The sequence below is a fragment of the Equus asinus genome, chromosome 6 (genome assembly GCF_041296235.1).
Source record: "Equus asinus isolate D_3611 breed Donkey chromosome 6, EquAss-T2T_v2, whole genome shotgun sequence".
In the NCBI taxonomy this organism is placed as follows: Eukaryota; Metazoa; Chordata; class Mammalia; order Perissodactyla; family Equidae; genus Equus; species Equus asinus.
In genome coordinates, this window is record NC_091795.1 from 50,409,030 (window position 1) to 50,436,630 (window position 27,601).

At 36.6% G+C, this 27,601-nt stretch overlaps 1 protein-coding gene across 6 annotated transcripts in view; it reads right to left on the reverse strand.

The window, feature by feature from the left end:
* The window catches only part of COMMD1 (copper metabolism domain containing 1), a 229,084-nt gene that overhangs the window by 105,315 nt on the left and 96,168 nt on the right, over window positions 1-27,601 (reverse strand). The window contains exon 3 of one of the 6 annotated variants that reach the window (XM_070512755.1): window positions 22,875-22,928. The exons of the other annotated variants lie outside the window; for them this stretch is intronic. Within the exon in view, the coding sequence (XP_070368856.1) occupies window positions 22,890-22,928 (39 nt within the window). The 3' untranslated portion in view covers window positions 22,875-22,889. Of the gene's footprint in view, window positions 1-22,874; window positions 22,929-27,601 lie in introns of those variants that run through there. 6 annotated transcript variants of the gene reach the window in all.

Consider the following 27,601-nt stretch of genomic DNA (forward strand, 5'->3'; position numbering starts at 1 on the left):
TTTTATTTGTATTTCTCAATTCTCAATGAATCTAGTTGTATTCAAGAATATATACAACACATATATATGGCTTAAAGAATAAAAAACATACAGTGCCCAATCACCCAGATGAAGAATTAACACAATATCAATATTTTTGAAGCTCCCTTTCCAATCACATTCTCTAATCTTCCCCTTAGAGGTGACTACTATCCTTGCAGTAACTTCTGGGAGTCACTTTTAGTTCCAAATGTTCCTTTGTTCCCATTTCTTGAAAAGACTACCCTATTTCCATTGAATCACCTTTGTACCTTTGTTGAAATCAATTGACTACGTACATGTGAGTCTATTTCTGGACTCTGTATTCTATTGCCTTGACCTATGTGTTTATCCTTTCTCAATTAACTAGGACCACAAACCAAATGACTTTGATTTGGTGGCTGTAATCAGTGATTTTCTTCATTAATTGGGATTTGAGACAGTAGTCAGCATCCTATAAATAGAATATGGGACTAAGAATCAATAGAAATTAATTCTAGCACAAGTCCTATCATCAATGAACCGAAGTCATATATCTCCATGTTTCTTGGGAATAAAGATACCTGCCACATGGGATTGTTGAAGGTCAAGGGAGCAAAGAGACAGAAAAAATGCCTTGAATGGGCTACACAAATAAAATATTTCTTTTAATTTTACATTTAGAAGTCTAATTTTAAGTACTCATGAATATCAGTTTCCATCCTTTTCTCCACATCTGAATGCTGAAACTTAAACTTAGGACTTTAGCAATAACAAACAGCCCATCAAATCTGTATAAATTTGGTCTTGATTTGCATCCCTGATCAGTCATTATGAGAGTGAAGTAGCTGTAGTCAAAATTTCCCTTCATTGTACCAAGGGAATTTAGGTATTTTCATAATCACTTTCATGCAGATATTTTGCCCTCTTCTCCTCCCTTAATCTATAGGATAAGTATTGAAATGCTAAACAAAGATTATTTTAAGAGTTAGTTAGAGCACAGTAGTAAAGAAAAAAAAGGTAGGGTGGCAAGCTTGTTTTCTATCAGTAATTTCAGGAAATAACTGTGACATTAGAAATGATAAATAATTCAAGAATTCAGTTGTCTCTCCAACTTTATCTTGAAAAAAATGGGGAAAAGAACCTTTAGTCAATTCAAATTAAGTCTGAATAATGTCAGTTTCACTGCCTAAAACAAACCAAATTGCCTGGGAAATATCACTGTTAATTCTGCTGTACTTCTAGATTGGTAAATGGAAAGACCCAACCACTACACCCACCAACTGAGTTTGTCCCATACTCCTTCCATGGTGACTAGTATTTCCTATTCTTATTTCTTTTTCTCTTACTTTCTTTCACAGTTTTTCTAATTCTAATTTAATAATCAAACTGCATAACCGAATTCAAATAATCACAGTTTTCCAGTTAAATGGTTTCTCCTCATCTGAATTATACAGAAACATCTAGGACAATTTTTGCCTTGAGCTCTAATCTATCAAAAGTTTCACTCAGAAGACTTTTATTAAAAACAAATTAACAATGATAATAAACATCATATCCTCATTCTCTGAATATTATTCTTGAAAGAGTATTTGAAATGAAAATAATTAAATTCTAGATTCCCTTTAAAGTAAGTGCATACAAAATGTCACTGTAATTTTCTGAGTCATGGTAGCCTGGAGTTATAATTAGTTTTGATTCATATATTTTAAATCTCTGCATCCTACTGATAGCATTTCAAGCTTCATTACCAACTTGCCACTTAAAAATAGCATATATTTTTATAATAACAAATACTGATATAACAAGGCTGATTGTGTTCCTTTGAATTATATTTTTACATCCATCCAGTACAGAATAACTTTAACAATATTATATGGGTTAAAGTAACTGGAGTCTTGAGTTTCTGAGAACACAGTGGACAATCTCTCTTAAAAGACATAAAATCTCCCTTTAAAGATATGTAGAAATGTTGGGTAAATATAATACATATCCTTTTAAAGAAATAGCTAAGCTCAGAAAAAAGCAAGGGGGCAAAAAACAAAGAGGGAGCTGAAAATCAGTGGACTTAATGATCACACAATACAGAAGGCAAAGCCTTAGGTCCACACAAAGCAGGGAGTGAAGTGAGTATCCTGGCTAAAGCTGCAAACTTCAGAGCTCTTTCTCCTCATCAAAAGGGTGAAGAAGCCAAAAATCTATTTTCCATAACAAAGATCACATGAGATCTCAATCCCAAATTATAAAACACAGGGAAAAAAAGCCACTGTGAGAGTTAATTTTATATATCAACTGGACTGGGCTCAGGGATGCTCAGATAGCTGGTAAAACATTATTTCTGGATGTGTTTGTGAGAATGTTTTTGAAAGACATTAACATGTGAAATCAGTAGACTGAGTAAAGATGATCAGCTCTCAACAATGTGCGTAGGCACCACCCAATCCATTGAGAGTCTAATAGTACAAAAATGAGGAGAAAGGGTGAATTCTTTCCCTTCTTGAGCTAGGACCTCCATCTTCTCCCACCCTAAGACACGGGAGCTCCCAGTTCTCAAGTCTTCGGCCTTGGATTGGGAGTTATACCACTGGCTCCCCTGGTTCTCGGGTCTTTGGACTCTGGACTGAATTATATCACTGGCTTTCCTGGTTCTCCTGCGTGCAAATGGCAGATCATGGGACTTCTAGGTCTCCATAACTGTGTGAGCCAATTCCTACAATCAATCTCTTATTTAAATATCCATATATTATCCTATTGGTTCTGCTTCTCTGGAAAACACTGACTAACAGAGTCACCATGAGTAAAGGTAAGCAGAAACAAAGTGCAGAATTTCAACCTTCAAGAACTTTGCAAAATAGAATCATAAGATATAGAATGAAGAACAATGTATCATTTTAAATAACCAGATTTGAAAAAGAGCCAAATAGAATTTCTAGGATTGAAAATGTAATCATTAAATTCAAGCAGCTGCTCTAATTCCACAGAAAAATGCTAAAAATGCTGACATTGATGTCAGAATTTATACAAAAAAGATACTTAAGTTAATTTATGTATAGAAAATTCTGGCAAGCACACAGGCCAAAAGCTTTACCCAAAAATATTTAGAGTAATTAATGTAGCAACATTGCTTTAAGAAATATAGTCCTGTGCTCTAGAACTTGATAATTTGATTTCACTATAAGAAAAGCTGCCTTTTTTTTTTTAAAGATTGGCACCTGAGCTAACATCTGTTGCCAATCTTCTTTTCTCTTCTTCTTAGCCCCAAAGCCCTGCAGTGCATAGTTGTATATTCTAGTTGTAGGTCCTTCTGGCTCTGCTATGTGGGATGCCGCCTCAGCATAGCCTGATGAACAGTGCTAGGTTCATGCCCAGGATCTGAATCGGCAAGACCCTGGGCTGCCAAAGCGAGCACATGAACTTAACCACTCAGCCATGGGGCTGGCCCCAGAAAAGCTGTCTTGTTCATACATTCAATCATTTAAGAAATATGTATGCATACCGCCTATGTGCTGAGAAGATAAAAGTAAAATTAAGGAAGATTTAACAACTCTCAGTAGGCAAATGAAAGGTGATACTTGGTTTATGGTTGTAAATGAATTTGATTTTTATGTTAAGCTTCAAATAGACTAAATGACCAAGAAATATGCCAACATTGTGGAGACTTTCATTACTAGGTTTAGAAAAGAATGTTATGATTGGCAATCAGAATACTTTTGCAGCTAATATACTGTGTCTCAATTTCTCACCTGTTAAATGTTGACTGCTTGCTCTATTAACTTCATAGACAGATTGTGAGGATAACACAAAAATAGATGTGAACAGGCTTTAAATGTACTATACAGATAGAAGGCATTGGTCAAATAATGTTTTAAAAGGGAAAGAAAAAAACACTTATTCATGTGATTTGTCCTATATTGGTTGATCCATCTAATATTATGTTTTAAAAGAAAATCTTAAAGGATGCCATTGGGAGACAATTCTCCACCAGACTCACACATTTCTGGATGTTTTATGAGCCGAAGCACTGAGTGCCTTTGCTCCAGACCATCTTTTAAAAACTGTTAGTGTAGCAAGCAGCTTTGTAAGACAGTCACTCTGTGGAACAGAGGGCAAGTCTGTCTACTGTCTAGTATAATACAGGCAATATCTCCGCCCAGGGCCCAAGGTTTCTCTCCTATAACATACCCAACTGCATGTGCAGGTGTCACATGACCCTCTTTGCATCACTCTGATAGAACTGGAGCTTGGGGAAATGGCACAAATGCTGATGCTCTGGCTACTACTGCTACTACGAGTAATAAGGAATCTGCCAGCATCCATAAAACTGTGGCAGACTAACTTGTTAGCTTGCAAGTAGGGTAAACCTCAGACTCTTCAAAGTTCTTGAGAGACAAGAACCACAGCAATTCATCTTCATTCTTTAGTCCGCACAGCACTCTAAGTAAATGGCGACACAGTGTTTTGAGTTCACCAACTCTGTAACAACCCAATGGTGCTATCACAGTAAACAATTTATTCAAATACCTATATTCTGCTCCAAGATGGTCTTTGGTGGCCTTCCAACTCAATTATTATGGACCCATCTTCAGCAGGGCCAATCCCACATTCATTATTTCATCATGAATAGAAAATATTTAGGATTTAGGGGCCAGCCCAGTGGTGCAGTGGTTAAGTGTGCACATTCCGTGTCAGTGGCCCAGGGCTTGCCAGTTCGGATCCCGGGTGCAGACATGGCACCGTGTGGCCAGCTATGCTGTGGTAGGCGTCCCACATATAAAGTAGAGGAAGATGGGCACAGATGTTAGCTCAGGGCCAGTCTTCCTCAGCAAAAAGAGGAGGAGTGGCAGCAGTTAGCTCAGGGCTAATCTTCCTAAAAAGAAATATATATATATATATATATATATATATATATATATATATTTAGGATTTAAATTCCTCATCCTTGGCTTTCCTTCACTCTTTCGAAGGAAATGTTTTTATAGTGTTAGATGCAACTAATGTTAGTATTTGAAACAATCTTTTGAGTTCAGAGAATCTGAGTTATAAGAATTTTAAAAACCCAGCACAATGAAAAGCAAAGTGTAAGGAACCACATAAATGTGAAATTTGTCAGGTTCTAAAACATTTTAACAGCTAGATTTTTTTCTCATAAACACATGCCACCAGGCACAAGAAGATGTAGAGATCTATACAAGTGCATGCTTGCTACTGGAAAAACAGCTCAGAGTGTAGATCACAATTAGGGTAAGTTTATTATCCAGGGATGGTCCAGGTGTGATTATGTTTAATAGTTTCATCTTTACTCAACAACAGCTGGTTAAACAGGTGTGTCTTTGTTGCTTGTTGCTCTCTGTCTTGTAAATTGAGTACAAGTGATAGGCAATGTATTATTTTACTAGTAGACAATGATGATACAACAGTACAAGCTGTAGATGTGTTATCAGCAGCACCCCACCAGGATAATGTTTGAAGGCCTTAACAAGTCTCCTAAATTCACAGGCTCCACAGGATCAGAAAAATCTAAAAATAAACCGCAATATTTTTTCTGTTGACCTATGGTGAGACTCGAGCAATTTAAGTCTAAAAATTGAGTTAATTATATAGAGATAAATTTTACTGATATTAATACAGTGTCCAAATGTGTGTTTGGAAAGGTGAGACTGTAAGCACAAAGCACACTGTTCTACTTTTTTACTTCTTCAAGGAGTAGTCTCCATCCCATTAAGTATTATTTTTTATTGACCTGTGTTATTTTTCTTTTCTCACACCTCAAATTCTATGGACTCAAAGATGTTTTGAATGCTAACATTAGCTGTATAAACATTTAAAAAACACATCCCATAATACTAAAAGGTTTAGGCAAAGCCATACAAAAGCACTGATAAAATATAAATGAACAGGGACATTTGTTACTCAAGTTTCTGAAGGAAACTAAAAGTTAAATTAAGGGGCTGGCCCTGTGGCTGAGTGGTTAACTTTGTGCACTGCACTTTGGCCGCCCAGGGTTTCACCGGTTTGGATCCTGGGTGTGGACATGGCTCATCAGGCCATGCTGAGGCGGTGTCCCACATAGGACAACCAGAGGTATGCACAACTAGAATATACAACTATGTCCTGGGAGGCTTTGGGGAGAAGAAGAAAAAAAAAGAAAGAAAAAAAAAAGATTGGCAACAGTTGTTAGCTCAGGTGCCAATCTTAAAAAAAACAAAAAAAAACAAAAAAAACAAATTAATCTTGGAGTCATAGAAAAATACCTAGTCAATGCAAGAGCTGGACTATAGTTTCGGTCTCTTGACATCCCACTAACTCTCAGGTTCTTCTCCTATATCATGTTTTGACTTCTTATTTCCAATTTTTAATAATGGCTATAGAATATCAATAGAACTACGTCCCTGGTATCTGAAATGGCCAAAGAGAAGAAGCCTAAGTCACTGCTTGGAGGCCTCTTTCCCCATGCTCTTTTCCAAAAACAGCTTTAGGTGACTTTTTTTCTTAAAACCAAACAAAAATGTTCTACTTCCACTAACGGTGGAGTAGCTTGTATTTAACCTACCATCCTACAGAAGAGAATTATAAAAACTGGACAAAACAAAACAAAACAACAAGAACAAAAACTATCTGAAGGCAATGAAAAACAATAGCAAGCAGAAATTGCTGGGGAGTTAATATCTAGGACTGGCACTGGCTGAGAGAGTCTGTTGCGCCTCTGCCCTCTTTAAAGGTTAAACAACTTTTCATTGAGGGTAGGCTTCAGTGAGTGCTGGGGTGGCAGCTAAAATTCAGAAATCTGTAGTCTTTCTGGTTTGAGGAAACAAGAGGACAGAGTTTGAGGCTACCTTAACATCCAGAAATTGAGGGAAAATCCTTAAAAAAAAAAAAAAAAAAGATGGCCACAGAGAAGAAACGCTGCATTCTGTATTTAAACTCTACTGAAGTATCTAACAGACAAGTAAACTCTCCATGCACAGGACAGATTCTAAACAGCCAAAATAAAGCTAAAAGATCAGAATAGAAGCTTGAGCTGCTACCCACTGCAGTGGAGAGAGTTTGGTGTTGGACTCAGCCAAATTAACTGCCTAAGAACATACACAAACAACCAGAAAATCAACATTCCTCAGAAGATCATAAGAGAACCCACAGTATCTACAATGCATTATTCATAATGTCCATTACATAAAATTACTAGACATATGAAGAAACAGAAAAATGCGACACATACTCAAAAGAAAGGACAAAAGATAGAGATTAAACTTGAGATGAGCCACTGGTTGGAATTAGCAGGCATACCTGCAATGGTACTTATGTTTAAAGATGTAAAGAAAAAATGTTTGAAATGAATGTACAGATAGGAAATCTCAGCAGAGAAAGAGAAACTACAAATTAACCAAATTGAAAGTCTAAAATTAAAAAGTATAATATCTGATGTAAAAAAAAATCAATAAATGGGCAAAACAGCAGACTGGCAATGACAGAAGAGTCAGTGAACTTGAAGACAAAATGATAGAAATTATTCAGTTTGAAGAGCAGAGAAAGAAAAGACTAGAAAAAAGCAGGGGGAAAAAGAACAGAGCCTGAGGAAGAGGTAGGACAATATTAAAAGATTTTACATATATGTAATTGGACTTCCACAAGAAAATAAGAGGGGAAATGAGACAGAAAAAGTACTTGAAAAAATAACAGCCAAAAGTTTCCCAAATTTGGTCAAAGACCTTAAGTGCATAAATTCAAAAAGAAGAATAAATTCCAAAGAGGATAAATACAAAGAAATCCACACCTACACATATCATATTCAAACTGCTGAAAGGCAAACAAAGAGAGAAAAATCTTGAAAGCAGCCAATGAAAAATGATACATTACATACAGAATAATACACATGACAACTGATGTTACATTGGAAACAATGGAAACCTGAAAACAATGTAAAGTCCTGAAAGAAAACCATAAAGTTTCATATTAAGCAAAAAATATCCATTAATAATAAAGATGAAATAAAGCTATTTTCAGATAAATCAAAACTAAGCAAAATCACTGCTAACACACCTGCATAACAAGAAACGCTATTAGGAACTTCTTCAAACTGATGAGAAATAAAACCAGATGGAGAAACAGATCTTCAAAAAGAAGTGAAGAGCAGCTGAAGTGGTAAAAATATAGTCAAATGTATAAGGCTATGTTTGATTCTCTCTTAATTTCTTAGAAGTGCGTTGACTACTTAAAGCAAAAGTTACAGTATTGAAATATGGGGTTTATCACATATGAAGATAAAAAGCTCTAACAACTGCTGCATAAAAGATGGGACATAATTCTATGGTTTTAAGAGTCTTATATTTTACACAAAATGGTATAGTTTTAATTTTAAGTATACTTTGAAAAGTTAAGGATGCATATAATGTGATCTCTAGTGTAATTCCTTAACAGATGTAGCTAAAAAGCCAATGGAAAGATTAACATAGAATTCTCAAAAAAATTTGTCAAGTCAAAAGAAGTCAGAAAGGATAAACAGGAATAAAAACAAAACCCAAAAAAACCTAGAAGGCACAAACTGAGAAAAAAAGGAAAACAGACTAAATCCAACCACATGGATACTTACAGTAAATATAAATGAAGTACTTCAAAAGCAAGACTAAAACATATGCTATCTACAATAGACGCATTTCAAATATGAAGGCAGGTTGAAAGCTAATCCTTAAAAAAGGATACATGATGTAAACAGTAAGCATAAGAAGGGTAGAGTGGCAATAGTATTCTCAGAAAAATAGATTCCAAGAGAGAGTACTACCAGAGATACAGCATGGCATTTCATAAATATAAAATGGACAATTCATCAGAAAGATATAATCATAAATCTGTAGGTGTCTGATACAGAGCATCACCTATAAGAAGAAAACTTGAGAGAATTAAAGAGAGAAATAAATTTTTAAAAATCTTAAACTATTATTGTGGACTTAACACCTTTCTAATGGTAAGCAAAATAATAACTAGACCAAAAACAGTATAGTCATAGATAATGTGAACAAGGCTACTAACCAACTTAATACAATTGGCATTTGTAAATTACTACACCCAACATATTCTTGTCAAGTGTTTATTGTCTATTTGACAATACAGGTTAAATCTTAAGTTAAAATATTAATCTTAATAAATCTTTTGAGATTTACTGAAAATTTACATAGAATATCTTCTCTGAACACAATCATATTAAATCAGTAAGTATTAATAAGATGCCTGGAAGAACTTGGAAGTATTTGGAAATTCAACACAATATTTTTAAAGAAATCATGGGTCAAAAAGAAATCACAGGGGGTGGCCTGATGGTGCAGCAGTTAAGTTTGGACATTCTGCTTCAGAGGCCTGGGGTTTACCGATTTGGATCCCAGGTGCAGACCTATGCACTGCTTGTCAAGCCATGTTGCGGAAGGCACCCCACATATAAAGTAGAGGAAGATGGGCACGGATATTAGCTCAGGGCCAGTCTTCCTCAGCAAAAAGAGGAGGACTGGCAGCAGATGTTAGCTCACAGCTAATCTTCCTCAAAAAAAAAAAACCAAAAACGGAAATCACACACAAGGTTAATGAGAAAGTATTTTGAACTGAATGATAATGAAAATGCAACATACGAAAATTTATGTTAAATTTTAAAACAGTGCTCAAAGGGAAATTAATAGCTTTAATAAAAATTCTTCATAAGCATAAATGCAAAAACCTTAAGGAGGGGCTGGCCCCATGGCTGAGAGGTTAAGTTTGCACGCTCTGCCTCAGCGGCCCAGGGTTTTGCTGGATCCTGGGCATGGATCTAGCACCGCTTATCAGGCCATGCTGAGGCGGCGTTCCACACAGCACAACCAGAAGGACCTACAACTAGAATATACAACTAGGTACTAGGGGGCTTTGGGGAGAGGAAGAAGGGAAAAAAAAGAAAAAATAAAAGATTGGCAACAGATGTTAGCTCAGGCGCCAATCTTTAAAAAAACAAAAACAAACCTTAATGAACCAGCAAATCAAATTTAGCAATATATTAAAAAGATAACAAATCTGGAGCCAGTGGAGTTTATCCCAGGAATACATGGTAGTTTAACATTTTATAAGATCACACACATAGATATATATCTATCTGTATATTATACTGCAGATATATAAGCTATCTCATAGTCAAAAACTACAAATAGTCTAGGTAGCCATCAGTGGGAGAATGGATGAATAAACTATGGTGTATTCATACAATGGACTACTTAGTGATAAAAAGGAATGAACTACTGATACATGCAACAACATGGATGAATCTCAATAACATGCTGACGGAGAGAAGTCTTTCACAAAAGAATACATACTGTGATTCCATTTAAATGAAGTTCTATACTAGGAAAAATAATCTATGACTAAAAAAAATCAGACAGTGATTGCTTCTGAGGGCCGAGATTGACTTCTGAGGCAAAAAGGAACTTTCTAGGGTGATGGAAATGTTCTATATCTTTTTGGGGATTTAGCCACACAAGTGTATACATTTTCAAATCTCATGAAATGATACACTTAAAATTTGAGCACAGGGGCTGGCCCTGTGGCTAAGTGGTTAAGTTCACACACTCTGCTTTGGCGACCTGGGGTTTCACCGATTTGGATCCTGGGTGCAGACCTGGCACCGCTTGTTAGGCCACGCTGAGGTGGCGTCCCACATGCCACAACCAGAGGCACTCACAACTGGAATATACAACTATGTACTGGGGGGCTTTGGGGAGAATAAAAAAAAAAAAAGAAGAAGATTGGCAACAGTAGTTAGCTCAGGTGCCAATGTTTAAAAAAAAAAAGGAACACTTAGTATATGCAAATTTTACCTAAAAAATCATAAGCAGGGGCTGGCCTAGTGGTGCAGCAGTTAAGTTTGCACGTTCTGCTTCGGTGGCCCGGGGTTCGCTGGTTCAGATCCCGGGTGCGGACATGGCACCACGTGGCAAGCCATGCTGTGGCAGATGTCCCACATATAAAGCAAAGGAAGATGGGCACGGATGTTAGCTCAGCGCCAGTCTTCCTCAGCAAAAAGAGGAGGATTGGCAGCAGATGTTAGCTCAGGGCTAATCTTCCTAAAAAAAAAAAATCATAAACAAATCTATTAAGGAAATTCTTGTAGAAGAATTTAGGGGAGAAGTGTGCTGATGCTCATAACTTACTTTTGAAATATATAAAAAAATAAGTGGATAGATGGACGGAGAGAGAATGATAAAGCAAAAACAGCAAAACGTTAACAATTACAGAAAATACATAGTGAGTACAGGTGTTACCAGTATAATTTTTTCAACTTTTCTGTATGTTTGAACATTTTCAAAATAAAATATCACAGGGAAATTACTTAAAAAAAAACCAAGGTAGATGGGCACTGAAGAACAGACACTGAAAACTTTGTGGTATGTAGACCTAACAATAAGTTTGTGTTCTTCTACCCCATTCACAATACACAGAACTACATTTCTTAGAATTCGGTTAACATATCCACTAGTTTCTTATACTTATTTCAGATTTATAATGTGTTTTCTTTCATTTTTTCTTAAGTATAATAACTCTACATTGTCTTAGAAAAGCAAAATTTTTTGAAATTTCTGCATACAGAAATTATTTTTAAAGTACTTTGAGAAATCTGAAAAGTACTTCATGAGTAGGAAAAGTACCTTTCAGCTTGCCTTAGAATTATTTCTAAAACATCTTCAATTTAATAAAGGACACTAAAATTCTTGGTTTTCCAGGCCTCATTTTAAATCGACAAAACCAAAAATGAAACATTTGGCAATATATAAATACTCTATATAAAAAATATGACAACTGTAATACCTCATTCACAAAAAGCTCTTTTCTCTGTGGTAAAGGGTGAGACATCAATGTGGTATCCATGGACTTGCTCATTGTTGCCTGGAATTTGGTCAAATGTGTTTCCAGATGTCCTGGTGGACTGCATTACGGCCAAGCCGACCATTTCAGTCGTTCCTGAAATCCAATTCCTGAGGTCAGCCAATCCCACAGGAACTCACTAAGCTCATTCGGACAACTGAAAAGAAGGAATTGGCCCTCTCTGTTCTTTTTTCTGAATCCAAATCTTAGACTCAGTTTTTTAGCTTCCAAAATGCATTTGGATCTTTAGGAGTTGAGAATGCTGTTTCTCTGATCCACTGGAAAAGCAAAGTGGAAGCATCAGTCCATTTCATTAGAGGAAACCCTATTAATAAAAATTTGCTAGTTAAAAAAAAGCAAGACATTTGCTAGTATTTGTTGCGGAGTTTTGCATCGATGTTCATTAGTGATATTGGCCTGTAATTTCCTTTCTTTGTGTTGTCTTTCTCTGGTTTTGGTACCAGGATAATGTAGGCTTCGTAGAAGGAGTTAGGAAGCCTCCCCATCTCCTCGATTTTTTGGAACAGTTTGAGAAGGACAGGTATTAAGTCTTCTATGAATGTTTGGTAGCATTCACCAAGGAAGCCATCCTGTCCTGGACTTTCATATTTTGGGAGGTTTTTGATTACTGTCTTGATCTCCTTACTGGCGATTGGTCTATTTAAATTCTCTACTTTTTCTTTTTCTTGATCCAGTTTTGGAAGGTTGTATGATTCTAAGAATTTAGCCATTTCGTCTAGATTATCCAATTTGTTGGCGTATAGCTTTTCACAGTATTCTCTTACAATCTTTCATATTTCTGAGATGTCCATTGTAATTCATCCTCTTTCATTTCTTTTATTTATTTATTTAAACATTTGTTTTATTTTTCCTTTTTCTCCCAAGGCCCCCCCGTAAATAGTTGTGTATTTTTAGTTGTGGGGCCTTCTACTTGTGGCATGTGGGATGTCACATCAGCATGGCCTGATGAGCGGTGCCATGTCCATGCCCAGGATTCAAACTAGTGAAACCCTAGGCCACGGAAGCAGAGTGTGCAAACTTAACCACTCAGCCATGGGGGCAGCCCTGCCTCTTTCATTTCTGATTTTATTTATCTGAGCCTTCTCTCTTTTTTTCTTGGTGAGTCTAGCTAGAGTTTGTCTACTTTGTATATCTTTTCAAAGGACCAGCTCTTGGTTTCATCCATTTCTTCTATTGCTTTTTTAGTCTCTATTTCATTTATTTCTGCTCTGATTTTTATTAGTTCCTTCCTTCTACTGATTTGGGGCTTTGTTTGTTCTTCTTTTTCCAGTTTCTTTAGGTGTATTGTTAGATTGTTTATTTGGGATTTTTCTTGTTTGTTGAGGTAGGCCTGAATTGCTATAAACTTCCCTCTTAGAACTGCTTCTGCTGTATCCCATAGATTTTGGCATGCAGTATTTTAATTTTCATTTGTCTCCAGGTAATTTTTTATTTCTCCTTTGATTTTTTCATTGACCCAATCATTGTTCACTAGCATTTCATTTAATCTCCACATTTTTGTGGATTTTCTCATTTTCATCCTATAGTTGATTTCTAGTTTCAAACCTTTGTGGTCAGAAAAGATGCTTGGTATTATTTCTATCTTCTTAAATTATTGAGACTTGCTTTGTGGCCTAATATGTGATCAATCCTGGAGAATGTCCCATGTGTATTCTGTGGTTTCTGGATGGAATGTTCTATATATATCTACTAAGTCTGTCTGGTCTAAGGTGTCATTTAAGACCAATATTTTCTTATTGATCTGTTTTGATGATCTGTCCATTGCTGTAAGTGAAGTGTTAAAGTCCCCTACTATTGGTGTGTTACTGTCTATTTATCCTTTTACGTCTGCTAGTAATTGCTTTATATACTTAGGTGCTCCTATGTTGGGTGCAAAGATATTTACAAGTGTTGTATCTTCTTGTTGGATTGTTCCCTTTATCATTATGTAGTGCCCTTCTTTGTCTCTTGTTACAGTTTTTGTTTTAAAGTTTATTTCGTCTAAGTAATGCTACCCCTGCTTTCTTTTCCTTGCCATTTGCATGGAATATCTTTTTCCATCCTTTCACTTTCAGTTTGTGAGGGTCTTTAGGTCTGAAGTGTGTCTCTTGTATGCAGCATATATATGGGTCTTGTTTTTTTATCCAATTGGCCACCCTATGCCTTTTGATTGGAGCATTTAGTCCAAACATTAAAAAGATCATACATCATGATCAAGTGGGTTTTATACTAGGGATGCAGGGATGGTTCAATATGCTCAAATCAATTAATGTAATACATCACATGAACAAAATGAAGAATAAAAATCACATGATCATCTCAATAGCTTCAGAGAAAGCATCTGACAAGATACAGCATCCATTTACAATAAAAACTCTAAATAAAATGGCTATAGAAGGAAAATACTTCAACATAATAAAGGCCATATATGACAAACCCACAGCTAATACCATTCTCAATGGAGAAAAACTGAAAGCTATCCCTCTAAGAACAGGAACCAAACAAGGATGCTCACTTTCACCACTCTTATTTAACATAGTATTGGAAATCTTGGCCAGAGCAATCAGGCAAGAAAAAGTGTTCCAAATTGGAAAAGGGATCCAAATTGGAAAAGAAGTGAAACTGTCACTATTTGCAGATGACATAATTTTATATATAGAAAACCCTAAAGAATCCACTAAAAAACTTTTAGAAATAATAAATGCATACAGTCAAGTAGCAGGATATAAAATCAACATAAAAAATCAGTTGCGGGGCTGGCCCCGTGGCCGAGTGGTTAAGTTCGCGTGCTCCGCTGCAGGCAGCCCAGTGTTTCGTTGGTTCGAATCCTGGGCGTGGACATGGCACTGCTCATCAAACCACGCTGAGGCAGCGTCCCATATGCCACAACTAGAAGGACCCACAACGAAGAATATACAACTATGTACCGGGGGGCTTTGGGGAGAAAAAGGAAAAAATAAAATCTTTAAAAAAAAAAAATCAGTTGCATTTCCATGCATTAACAACGAAGTAGCAAAAAGAGAAATTAAGAATGCAATCCCATTTACAATTCCAAGAAAAAGAATAAAATATCTAGGAATAAACTTAACCAAAGAGGTGAAAGACTGTACACCTAAAACTATAAAACATTGTTGAAAGAAACTGAAGAAGATACAAAGAAATGAAAAGATATTCTGTGCTCCTGGATTGGAAGAATTCACATAGTTAAAATGCCCATACTTCCTAAAGCTATCTATAGAGTCAATGCAATCCTTATCAAAGTTCCAACAACATTTTCACAGAAATAGAACAAAGAATCCTAAAATTTATATGGAACAACAAAAGACCTTGAATAGCCAAAGGAATTCTGAGGAAAAAGAACAAAGCTGGAAGTACCACACTCCCTGATTTTAAAACATACTACAGGGGCAGGGGCCGGCCCTGTGGCCAAGTTGTTAAATTTGTGCACTCCGCTTCGGTGGCCCAGGGTTTCACCGGTTCAGATCTGGGCACGGACACGGCACCGCTCATCAAGCCACACTGAGATGGTGTCCCACATGCCACAACTAGAAGGACGCACAACTAGAATATACAACTATGTACTGGGGGGCTTTTGGGAAAAAGGAAAAAAAAAAAGACTGGCAACAGATGTTAGCTCAGGTGCCAATCTTAAAAAAAAAAAAAATACCACGAGGCTATAGTAACCAAAACAGCATGGTACTGGCACAAAAACAGACACAGATCAATAGAACAGAATCGAGAGCCCAGAAATAAACCCACACATATATGGAGAGCTAATTTTCGACAAGGGAGCCAAGAGCATACAATGGAGAAAGGAGAATCTCTTCAATAAATGGTGTTGAGAAAACTGGACAGCCACATGCAAAAGAATGAAAGTAGACCATTATCTTACACCATGCACAAAAATCAACACAAAATAGATTAAAGACTTGAATGTAAAATCTGAAACCATGAAACTTCTAGAAGAAAACATAAGGCAGTATGTTCTTTGACATCGGTCTTAGCAGCATATTTTCAAGTACCATGTCTGACCAGGCAAGGGAAACAAAAGAAAAAATAAACAAATGGAACTACATCAAAGTAAAAAGCTTCTGCACAGCAAAGGAAACCATCAATAAAACAAAAAGACAATCTAACAACTGGGAGAAGATATTTGCAAACCATATATCAGATAAGGGGTTAATATCCAAAATACACAAAGAACTAATACAGCTCAACAACAAAAAAACCAACAACCCAATTAAAAAATGAGTAAAAGATCTGAACAGAGATTTCTGCAAAGAAGATACATGGATGGTCAACAGGCACATGAAAAGATGTTTAACATCATTAGCTATCAGGGAAATGCAAATCAAAACTACAATGAGATATCACCTCACTCTGGTCAGAACGGCTACAATTAAGACAGGAAACAACAAGTGTTGGAGAGGATATGGAGAGGAGGGAACCCTTGTACACTGCTGGTGGGAGTGCAGCCACTATGGAAAGCAGTATGGAGTTTCCTCAGAAAATTAAAAATAGATCTACCATACGATCTAGCTATTGTACTACTGGGTATTTACCCAAAGAACTTGAAAACACAAGCGCATAAAGATACATGCACCCCTATGTTCCTCGCAGCATTATACACAATTGCCAAGACTTGGAAGCAACCTAGGTGCCCATCAAGGGACGAAAGGACAAAGAAGATGTGGTATATATACACAATGGAATACTACTCAGCCATAAGAAATGATGAAATCCAGGCATTTGCGACAACATGGAAGGACCTTGAGGGTATTATGCTAAATGAAATAAGTCAAGAGGGAGAAAGTAAAATACCATATGATCTTTTTTTTTTTTGAGGAAGATCAGCCCTGAGCTAACATCGGCCAATCCTCCTCTTTTTGCTCAGGAAGACTAGCCCTGAGCTAATATCCGTGCCCATCTTCCTCTACTTTATATGTGGGATGTCTGCCACAGCATGGCTTGATGAGCAGTGCCATATCCCCACCCGGGATCCGAAGTGGCGGACCCCAGGCTGTCAAAGCGGAATGTATGCACTTAACTGCTGCGCCACTGGAGCGGCCCCACCATATGATCTCATAAGTAGAAGATAAAAACAACAAACAAACACACAGCAACAGAGATTGGATTGGTGGTTACTAGAGGGGAAGGGGGGAGGAAGGAGGGCCAAAGGGGTGATTAGGCACACCTGTGTGGTGATGGATTATAATTAGTCTTTGGGTGGTGAACATGATGTAATCTACACAGAATTCAAAATATATTATGATGTACACACACAAAAATAAAGTGAAATATATATGGGAAAAAATTAAAAAAAAAAAGCAAGACAAGTACCTCAAAAAATATAGGCACAAATTACTTCCTATTAGCTGGTCTCAGTCTTCATTTCTTTTTTTTTTTTAAAGATTTTTTTAATTTTTTTCCTTTTTCTTCCCAAAGCCCCCTGGTACATAGTTGTATATTCTTAATTGTGGGTCCTTCTAGTTGTGGCATGTGGGATGCCGCCTCAACGTGGCTCGATGAGTGGTGCCATGTCCGTGCCCAGGATTCGAACCGACGAAACACTGGGCCGCCTGCAGCGGAGCGTGCGAACTTAACCACTTGGCCACGGGGCCAGCCCCCTCAGTCTTCATTTCTTTGCCAGGGATCCCAACTTCTCACAGTTCCATGTTGTTTCCATGGATAGTATCTTGCCTTAAAATGCCCTGCATTACTAGAAAAACTTTTCTATTAACACCGCTTGTGTCATTTTTTTCCTGTAACTGCTCCCACACTCATCTTCCTCTCATTATTTTGTGACTCATATTTTAATATTCTGATGCATTCAGGAGCACATGCCTTTCTAAGGAAGTGAGGTAGGCATCAGAATTATAAAAGGTATTGAGAATGACAGTTTTTTGTTTTTTTTTTAAGATTTTATTTTTTTCCTTTTTCTCCCCAAAGCCCCCCGGTACATAGTTGTATATTCTTCGTTGTGGTATGTGGGACGCTGCCTCAGCGTGGTGTGATGAGCAGTGCCATGTCCGCGCCCAGGATTCGAACCAACGAAACACTGGGCCGCCCGTAGCGGAGCGCGCGAACTTAACCACTTGGCCACGGGGCCAGCCCCGAGAATGACAGTTTTTAATCAGTCTAGGTTTTGTGCTCAGGACTCTGAAGACAAGAAGGATCTTCCATAAACATCACTTCTGGTCAGCTGTCCCTCTGGACCAAATGATAAAGAAACTGGAGTGATTAGTGAGAAAATAAACTGTACTGATATATGGAAATTCAAAAAGAGAAGAGCTGTGTGAATACACTGACACATAGCTCATATCAGTTCTGGTTTTCCTCCCTAATCTGTCTACTGTCACCAAAGTTCTTATCGATAATAATATTATGCTAAAATTGGGATAAAACTGTGATGAAATTTATTATACTTAATGACAGGGGACGAAACAGAAATCATGGTAAGTGTGACAGACTGCCATCTGTTCCTCAATATCCATTGCCCCTTCTTTCATAGTGATAAATTGGACATGTAGCAACCCAGAAAAAAACATGTCTTTCCCTTTCTTGCAACTAAGTATGGCCATGTGACTAAGTTCTAATCAATGGGATATAAGTGGAAGAATTGTTGTGGCAGCATCAAAGAATCTTCCTTAAAGGATAGGAGATATGTACCTTTTGCCCCTTTCTTCTTTGATCCTTTCCTGCATCCTGTTGTCTGAAATGTGGATATAATGGCCTCTTGGGCCATGAGGACAAGGATCACCCTCAAGGGACAATGGAATGGTCTGATGGAAAATTCTGGGACTATGAGGGCTGTGTGGAATAGAGCCTATCTCTGAGACGTCTATCTTTTAAGGTCTTTGTTAATTTGGATCTCTGTGACTGACAGTTTAACTTAATCCCAACTAATACAATAAGTAAAGAAAAACAGGATGGTAGAGAGATTTCTTTTGATGAGTTGTAGAGTCATTTCACTAAAGCAGACTGAAAGAGAGGATGACACAATCTCTGAGAAAGGACATGAGAAACTTTTAATTACTATTCCTCCAATATAATGAGGCAGGTCTGAAGGGTTACTTATATAGCATAAATAAGAGTATTTCAAAGAGTGAACTCAGCTGAGTGAATGAACTAAGTCTTTGGCATCTTCAGAGAATACTGATAGTTGCTATGAAGCCTAATCACAGTGACGACTTGACAGAGCACATGAGCTTACTGAACCATTAACATGTTTTACTGAACATATGGCTTTAAAAACCTTTGGACTATTTACAGTGTTGTTTTCAATCAATTCCAGGAGGCCCAAATGGAACCAATTATGATATAACCATAGGAGACTTAAAAATCTATTCCTGAAAGAGTCCCACCTAAGAAAATCTATAAAAGAATTACTCTCAACAGCATAACAGAGCTAAATAACCAATGGGATACATTACATAATCACCCTCAGAAATCTGTCAATTTAAAGAAAGATCAAGAGGCTTGAAAGATTTAAATGTCATAAGAGACAAAGGCCAAAGATGAGAAGAAGAAAGTTTGTTATAAATCACTGGCAGACTGACAACTGAGATGCAATATGAAAAAATGGTAAATTTTTCAGCACAGCAATGAAATTTCTTACAACTCTATAAAATGACTCTACAATTTTTTAAAAAATTGATGCTATCTACAAATTATCAGTTGAGATTAGAGAAGTGTATATGGTTCAATGAAACTTCAGAGACCTTGCATGGCTTAGAAGTTAAAAGACTTTTAACATAATCAAAAACTCCAGAGTTAAGCTAATTGCTTGTCAATCTAGAAGCCTATCATGAGATACACTGAGCCTATCTCAGTAGAAAACAAGATAAATAAGCTACATAAAAAGCACAGAGCAAAGGGTAATATTCTCTAATAATCTATAAATTTCTTTACAATCTTCTCATTAGAAGGCATTTCTGAACCAATAATAAAAGTAAATGGAAAATAAGATTCACAATCACAAATATTGAACTCACAGATTTTCAGTAACTGCATATATCAAGGTACACTTGTAGTTTAACCCCACATTTGTCACTGAGCTTCTAATTACTACAAGGAAGAAAAGTTAATTCCTTAAGGGAAAAAAAAAATGTTCAATTTCAAATAGCAATGACATGTTCCTAGACTAGGTCAAGTTCCAGAATATCTTTCTCTAAGGACAAAGAAAATCAAAGGGACAGATTTTTCTCAGTTTTGTTCTTCCCAATCATGAGAAATACATTTTTAACTGCCACGTGACATAAGTCAGCTTACAAAATGAAGTCTTTACAGCAAGGCATGTGATCCTTTATCCCTCTCAGCAGATCTCTTCCTAAGTGATAAATTCTTTCTTAAACTAAATTTTTCAAAGTTGAACAATAAAATGAAGTAGTAGAGAGGACAGGAAAGTGAGAAAAAAATACAAGGAAATTTTTTTCTTCCTTTTTTTCAACAAAAACAGACACAAAATTGTATAACGCATACACTGTGTTTAAGGATATATTTTCCTTTTAAAGCCCTTATGATAAAATAACTAAAAGAAAATATATAAAATACTAGCAACTTTGGGGTTGTAGCGATTAGTACTAGAGAGTTCTCTTCTGTTTCTCAAATTTTCTCCAACATTAGCTTCATCACTTTTAGAATTAAAAAGTGAAATTATGAATAAGAGCAGGAAAAGCCTTCTAAAAATTAATCTTCTCTTTGGTCAGAGGATAACGATACTTCAAGCTACTTATTTATGCTATGATCTAATGCTTTATCTAGCTTTGTCACCCAGAAGCTTGATAGGAATGTGAAATCTCAGGCCTCACCTCAGATGTACTAAGCCTCACCTCACATGTACTTAGCCTACATTTTAATAAGATTTCTAGTTGTTTCATATGCACATTAAGCTAATGAAGTACTGTTCCAGAATATTCATCTAGGAATAAACATCTATGTTGATTCCGAAGTCCTCCCTATACGTTAGTCTACAATGATCATACTTTTGGACTTACTTGTTAGATATATTCAAGCAATTCAGTAAATACTAACAATAAGAGATAATAATAGGAATATACCAATCATACCACAATATTTTGGGTAATGTTTTTAAAAGAAAGCATAGTTCCAAACTTCAAATCTAAGCCACCATCTCCTATTACATTAACCAAATCCATTGAAATGAACCAAAAGCAAAATACAAGCATACCTGAGAGTCTTTTAATATAAAAGTCTGAAACCCACTAATGAGGAAACACTGGAACCATAGGCTGGCATGATACTGCAGTACTGGAATGCCTGAGTAATCCCTCCCCCTACCTTATTAAGGCCTTTCAGCAATTTTGACTGTTCAGTTATGCGAAAAGTCCACTTAGGGCAGGGCGTCTCAATTTTGGCACTATTAACAGTTTGGGCTGGATAATTCTTTGTTGTAGAGGCTGTCCTATGCATTGTAGGAGGCTTAACAGCATCTCTGGCCTCTACCTATTAGATGTCAGTAGCATCTCCCCAGCTGGAACAACCAAAAATGTTTTCTGACATTTCTGACATTGCCAAATGTCTCGGGTCAACCCCTTCCCTGCATGCCCTGATCTAGGAATTAAAAAACAACCATCAAAAATGGGTCCTATCAATAGAGGTCAATGGTCTTACTTGGGATTTTTCTAAAAAGACATATCTAAGAGGATAACTGAGTTTATAAATTGTAGACATGTTTGTCAAATTTGTTTTCAAAGCTCCATGAGAGCAAGGGCTAGGTCTGTTTTTTTCTGGCTACTGTATTCACAGCAGTTTCTGGCCCATGATTCTTTTTGACAATGTTCGTTAAATGAGCTAAAACATGTAGATACTACACTATACATGTAGATACTGGGCAGTCAATTATTATTCAATTATCAGGTTAAATTATCCTGATTGCTACACTTGTGTTGTCATTTCTTAAATGTACTTCTCTCACCCACTTTAACTAGAAAAAATTCTACTAGTTAAATCATACCTTAAAACTAATCATTAAGACCTATGATGTAAGCAGTAACCACTATATCCAAAGCACTTATGATTCCTGGAACATGGAGGATAACAAAGGAAAGTAGGAACATTGCCATTGAAAATTAGCATAAGAAAGAAACTAAAACCCATCAGGAATCTGTGCTAAAGATGTGCCAGCTCAGGGCATTACTATTTGGAGAAGACAGAAGAAAGTTTAGGTGCTGTCATCTTTTGTCCAGATTGTTCTCTTCGCTTGGCTTATTGCTCAGAACTCATCTCAAGGCCTCACTCTCTAAGTGTTCTCCAAATACTCTAGCCAAGTAGTTTTTAAGCTCTTTTTTGGAGCCACAGACTCGCTTTCAAAATCTGAGGAAATAAATGGCAATTATATATCAACTGAAAAAAAAGGAAAAAAAAATCCGATGAAAATTATGAACCCTCCTTCCAGAAAAACGCACTTAGTACAAACTTTGCCATGTAATTTCAGGGAGTTTGTGAACCTCCTACAATCTACTAATGAATAATGGTTTCTCTCATTCCTGCATGACCATTAATATTTATTGTCCATACCATACAATTTAGCAATTCAAGTAAGTAGTGAAATTCAGTTTATCACCCAAATTGACTTAAATTACGTAGCTTCTAGTCTGTGAACTGGGTAGTTGGTATGGTGATTCTGAGAATCTCAAAATAAAGTGCCTATAAACTGTAAAGTACTAACAACACATAGCTTTAGATTATGTTCTTCATTTCTGTCTCCCCAACAAGATTATAAAGAACTTGGGAGTAGGGACTATATACTATAATCCTCCTGAATACTTTTTGGTGTCCAGTAAAACTGAATTTATGTTTCTTGACATCTATCTCAAGCAAGGAACTCTGGCTAATTTCCACGGTTGAGGGTGGTGGTGGAAGTAACCATCCCTAATCTGCATCCAAAAACAACACAGGGAGACCAAACACTTTATTTGCTTCACAAAAACCCTGCTTGCCTAGTCCTATCTTTATAAGTCATGCATTAGTTCACCTACTCACCTACTCCAGTACTCTAGCTACTGTAGAGAGCTAAACATCCGAAAAACCTGAAGACTCTGTAAAACAATTGGAGATAGAGAAAAAATGAAATCCATCAAGTTTCTTTCTTCAAAAGTGGCATCTGCTAAATTCTTTGAATCATATGGTCAAAATTCATTGCAAAGAGAATGAACTGTGTTTGGAGGATCAAGCCAAAGATAATAGGTGTAAGGATTCATAAGCACTTCTCTTTGCTTAACCTCTTCAATGAATGTTTCACAGTGAGCTCTACATTAATTTTAATTTTCAGGCATAAAGTGGTGGCATATAATGAATACCACAATGGACAAGAAACTTCAGCTCTGTTAAAAGCCAAGGGACTCTGGATAACTCCTAACCTCTGTTAGAGTCCAACAGAAGTCACCATTTCATGAACTCTTTTTTTTGACTAGCCTTATTTCTTTTGAAATAAGACTTTGAGTTGCCTAGCATTTTTGTCCACAGTCCTTCAGGTCACATTATCATAAACTGTATTGGTCAGAATTGTGTACACAAATGCCTACCTTATCCCCTTATCCAGACCAAGTTCTATGTAGCATATCTGTGTAGCACAGAATTAGCTACACATTTAGCACTTGCTAAGGATAGCTAAAACAGAATAAAGTTATATGACTTATCCACGACCCAATGTCTTCTTCTATAAAAAACAATACTAATAATCCCAGTTCCCCAATGTCTGTATCACAGATCAAATTAACATGAATGTGGTGACAGAAGGCCTCTAATAGTTATACAGGAAGAAAATAGGTCATTCTTCTCATGGTCAGGAGCCTGTTCCTTGGAGATGCTACATACAAATGAACAGAAGCCCATTCTCACCAGGCTGTTTGTTTGGTAGGTAATGGAAGAACTAAGTCCCTAAGGTCCTGTTCTGTCACTTCTTTTCACATTTCTTTGACACTGGCTGCTAGTTCATAACTCTTGGTTCACCCTTTGAGAAAAAGAATATAAAAAAAGAAACAGAATAATTCTAGTCCTTTTAAATCTAATTTACAAAGATGCCAAGAAGACTTACAAAATCAGGAAACACTTTGGAGGAAAGGCACTATGCAAACAAAATATATTAAAGAGCTACTTTCACATTTCTAAATTCTGTCCCTAATTTCCAATTTAAATTCGTAGCTTTTAAAAATGAGGCCAACATATAAATCAGCACAAAGGATCAAAGCAGAAAATTTAAATCAAAACCAAAAGCAGGAGATTAACCAGGAGGTAGCTTAGATGGCTATTAGAAACAAGATAGAGACCTCTCCCTTCAAAATGAGATCTCCCTTCTACCTAATGTTATAAAGCCTAATTGGACAATGAAGGTCTGTTGAATGAGCCACAAATTCAAGTAAATTTGCAAACTAAAATCTAGTCTTGGTTAATCATAATGAAGGAAAAGAATAAACAAATGAATTACAAATTTGCTGCCAAAACTTGCAAAAGTTTTGGAATTTAAAGATTCATATATATTTAATACAAACAAGAGAAAAGCCAAAAGGCAAAAGAACACCTGGAGGTTAGCAGCAGGAAGTCCATAAAAACAGCAAAGAACAAAACTTTACCACTTGAGGATCATGGTTTTTCTGCGGAAAATGTTTTGATGGCCCCTCTCCCCTAGAGAAACAAAAATATTCTACAAATGACATCACAAATATTCCCAAATACCATAGTGAGTGATAGAGGGCCATTATGAACAATATACTTATTATTTAATGTATGGTTTAAATGTCATTCAAATAACTATTTTATTTTATTTCCCATCATTCCAGGCTTTATCCGCACACAAATATACACACACTAGTTACTATGGTGAAAACCTATAAATCCATAAGCCCTTTTATAAATCAAACCAATGAATGCTCAGACAAAAACACACGCTGACATGAGTATCTAAGAAAAAAACCGATGTAGAGGCTAACCAGAAAGAAGTAGAAGAATAAAATACACATACCCAAAAAACCCAGCACAATAAATTTAGAAACAAATGGCTCAATGCACCTGTGGTTATTAAAAACTAAGTTAGTACTCACCTTGTAAAATTATATAAGACCTTCCTTAAAACAGCTAACTTACTCTGTATTCATCCCTAATGTTCTTCTCTCAATCTCTACTTAGACAAAGTAGTTCAAAGATTTTAGAGGGAAGTTCTTAGTTTAGGGAACTAAAATTCCAGGAAGAATGAGTTAGGCAAGACCTCATCCAGAATTATTAGCCTCTTATAACATCCGACCATTAATTCTCTCATTAATGCAACAAGTTTATTTTTGGCATCACTTTGCCTGATACTGTCATAAGCACCTGGATTCAACAAGGAATAAGAATAGCATAATTCCCACTTGTATGACCCTTAAAGTCTGGTGAGTCAGTGAACAAGCAATTACAAATGGGATAGGCATGATAAAAAGGGAAAGGGAGGAGCTGTAGAAGGTAGCATAATGGGGGAACTAACCCAGAGAGGGAAGTCAAGGAAAATTGTCCATAATCAAGGGACATTTGAGACATGAGGATGAAAAGGAATTGGTTAGATTAAGTTTCCCTGGGGAAGCACCTAAACTTTCTCCTTGGTATTCATATGAAGAATAGTAGTATTCCTTTGCCTTCTCTCTCTCTTTTTTTTTTTTTGCTGAGGAAGATTCATCTTGAGCTAACATCCATATCAATCTTCCTCTATTTTTTTTTTCTTTTTTTAGTATGTGGGCCACCAGCACAGCATGGCTGCTAACAGAGCGATGTAGCTCCTTGCCCAGGAACTGAACATGGGCTGCCAAAGTGGAGTGCACCAAACTCAACTACCAGGCCACCAGGGCTGGCCCCCTTGCCTTCTCTCTTATACCAGTTTTCCAGCTTTATTTCAGGTTCATTGTGTTTCAAACTTCGGGACATCCTAAATAGCTTGTATATGAGTAGGAAGGAAGCAGAAAAGCCTATTCTGTCACATTTTCCAATCCTTTGGTAGGTAATACTTAGTTGGACCTAACTTCCAGACATAAAGTCCAAGTTAACTCAAATTTAGAAGGACAGATAGAGATATACTTTCTGCATATGGGATACTACTAAATGACAACAAAAAAGTCTAAAAACCTTTCCTTATGGAATTGAAAAATGATTCTAAAGAGATTTGATTCTAATATATATATATATAAAACTGAAGGGAGGGAAGCTAACAAAGAAATACGAAATAAGGCAGTGAACGCAAGTCTGAGAATTTAAAGTGACACCCTTAGACTGCCCAGCCACTATTAAGTAAAGGCATCTCTGGTGAACAGTAACTGCTATTCTTGTTTAATCTCTAACTGGCTAAGGCACAAGCCCTCCCCTTTGCCTAAAGCTACACCCAGTACCACTGGCTTAGCTGGTATTTCCAAAGGCTCTGACTCACGTACAAATCTTAAGATGATGATAGGGCTTAGCCTCTTTGAATAAAACAGTATGTGTTTAGTGCGTGAAAGAGGGGTACACTCAGTGTTCTTTAGTCCAAAGTTAGAGGATAGTTGACAATCTTCTCAAGTGTCTAAATCTTCACAGAAAAATAGGTTTGGAGTATTGTTTGGCCTTAAAAATAAAATGAGGTATTTCAATTTCTTGTAAGTACCTTTGAAAGGTAAAAGCATTAACTGCTCTGATATCTCATCTTCATCAAAGGGTTGTTTTTACCAGTAGTACCACTATTCCAGTGCCAGCATAAAAAAACACATAAAAACAGCTCAGTTACTACTCAGCTTCTTTTACTAATAAAGTAGGCAGAAGAAAACGCAAATCAACTTTACAAATGTAATTTATCAAGCAAAGAAACTAGAAGTATTTTTCATTATAAACAAATCAGAGATCCAAAATTTTTGATCCAGAGAGTAGAAATGGATTCATTTAAAATAAACTAAAGCCACGAAGAAAAGAAGTTTCAGGCTGAAATACATCATAGTTTAGATGATGGTGCTCACTGACTAAATGCAGTATTGCATCCCTACATCAGTCATGAACATCTGCAGGAAGAGGAAAGTATCTGGTGGTGTGGACCGAAAAGATCCCCACTCTCTCTTCTGGGTAGGGAGTACAGCAGTGTGAAGAGGAAAATAGTGATCAATGGTCAAGGAAAAATGCCGTAGTAAAGAACATAAGACAAAACAAAAGGTAAGCTGACAGGGGTGTACTAAAACTCTCAGCAAGACATACCAATGCTTGTGACACATAATTCCAAGATTCCAACCTTAACTTTCTTCCTGATATATTTTAATTTAGTCTTTTTTAATTTTTAGGATTTTAATTCTTAGGCATATTATGTCTAATTTCACCATGAAAAATAAAAGTAAAGTAGGATTCACTTGAGATAAATTGTTGTAAAGAGAACTATACTCTGAAAAGTAAGATATATTTCATAAATGATTCTTTACTGAGAGCAAGCAGTGGTTAGGGAAAGAAAATGAGTTTTAGGGGCTGGCCCCATGGCCGAGTGGTTAAGTTCACGTTCTCTGCTTTGGCGGCCCGCCGGTTCGGATCCCAGGCGTGGACAAGGCACTGCTCATCAAGCCATGCTGAGGTGGCGTCCCACATAGCACAACCAGAGGCACTCACAACTAGAATATACAACTATGTACTGGGGGCCTTTGGGGAGAAGAAAAAAGAAAAAAGAAAATGAGTTCTAGAGCCAGGGAGAATTGTACTCAACCCTCTAATCCTCCTACTTGAGTTGTATGACTCTAACTGC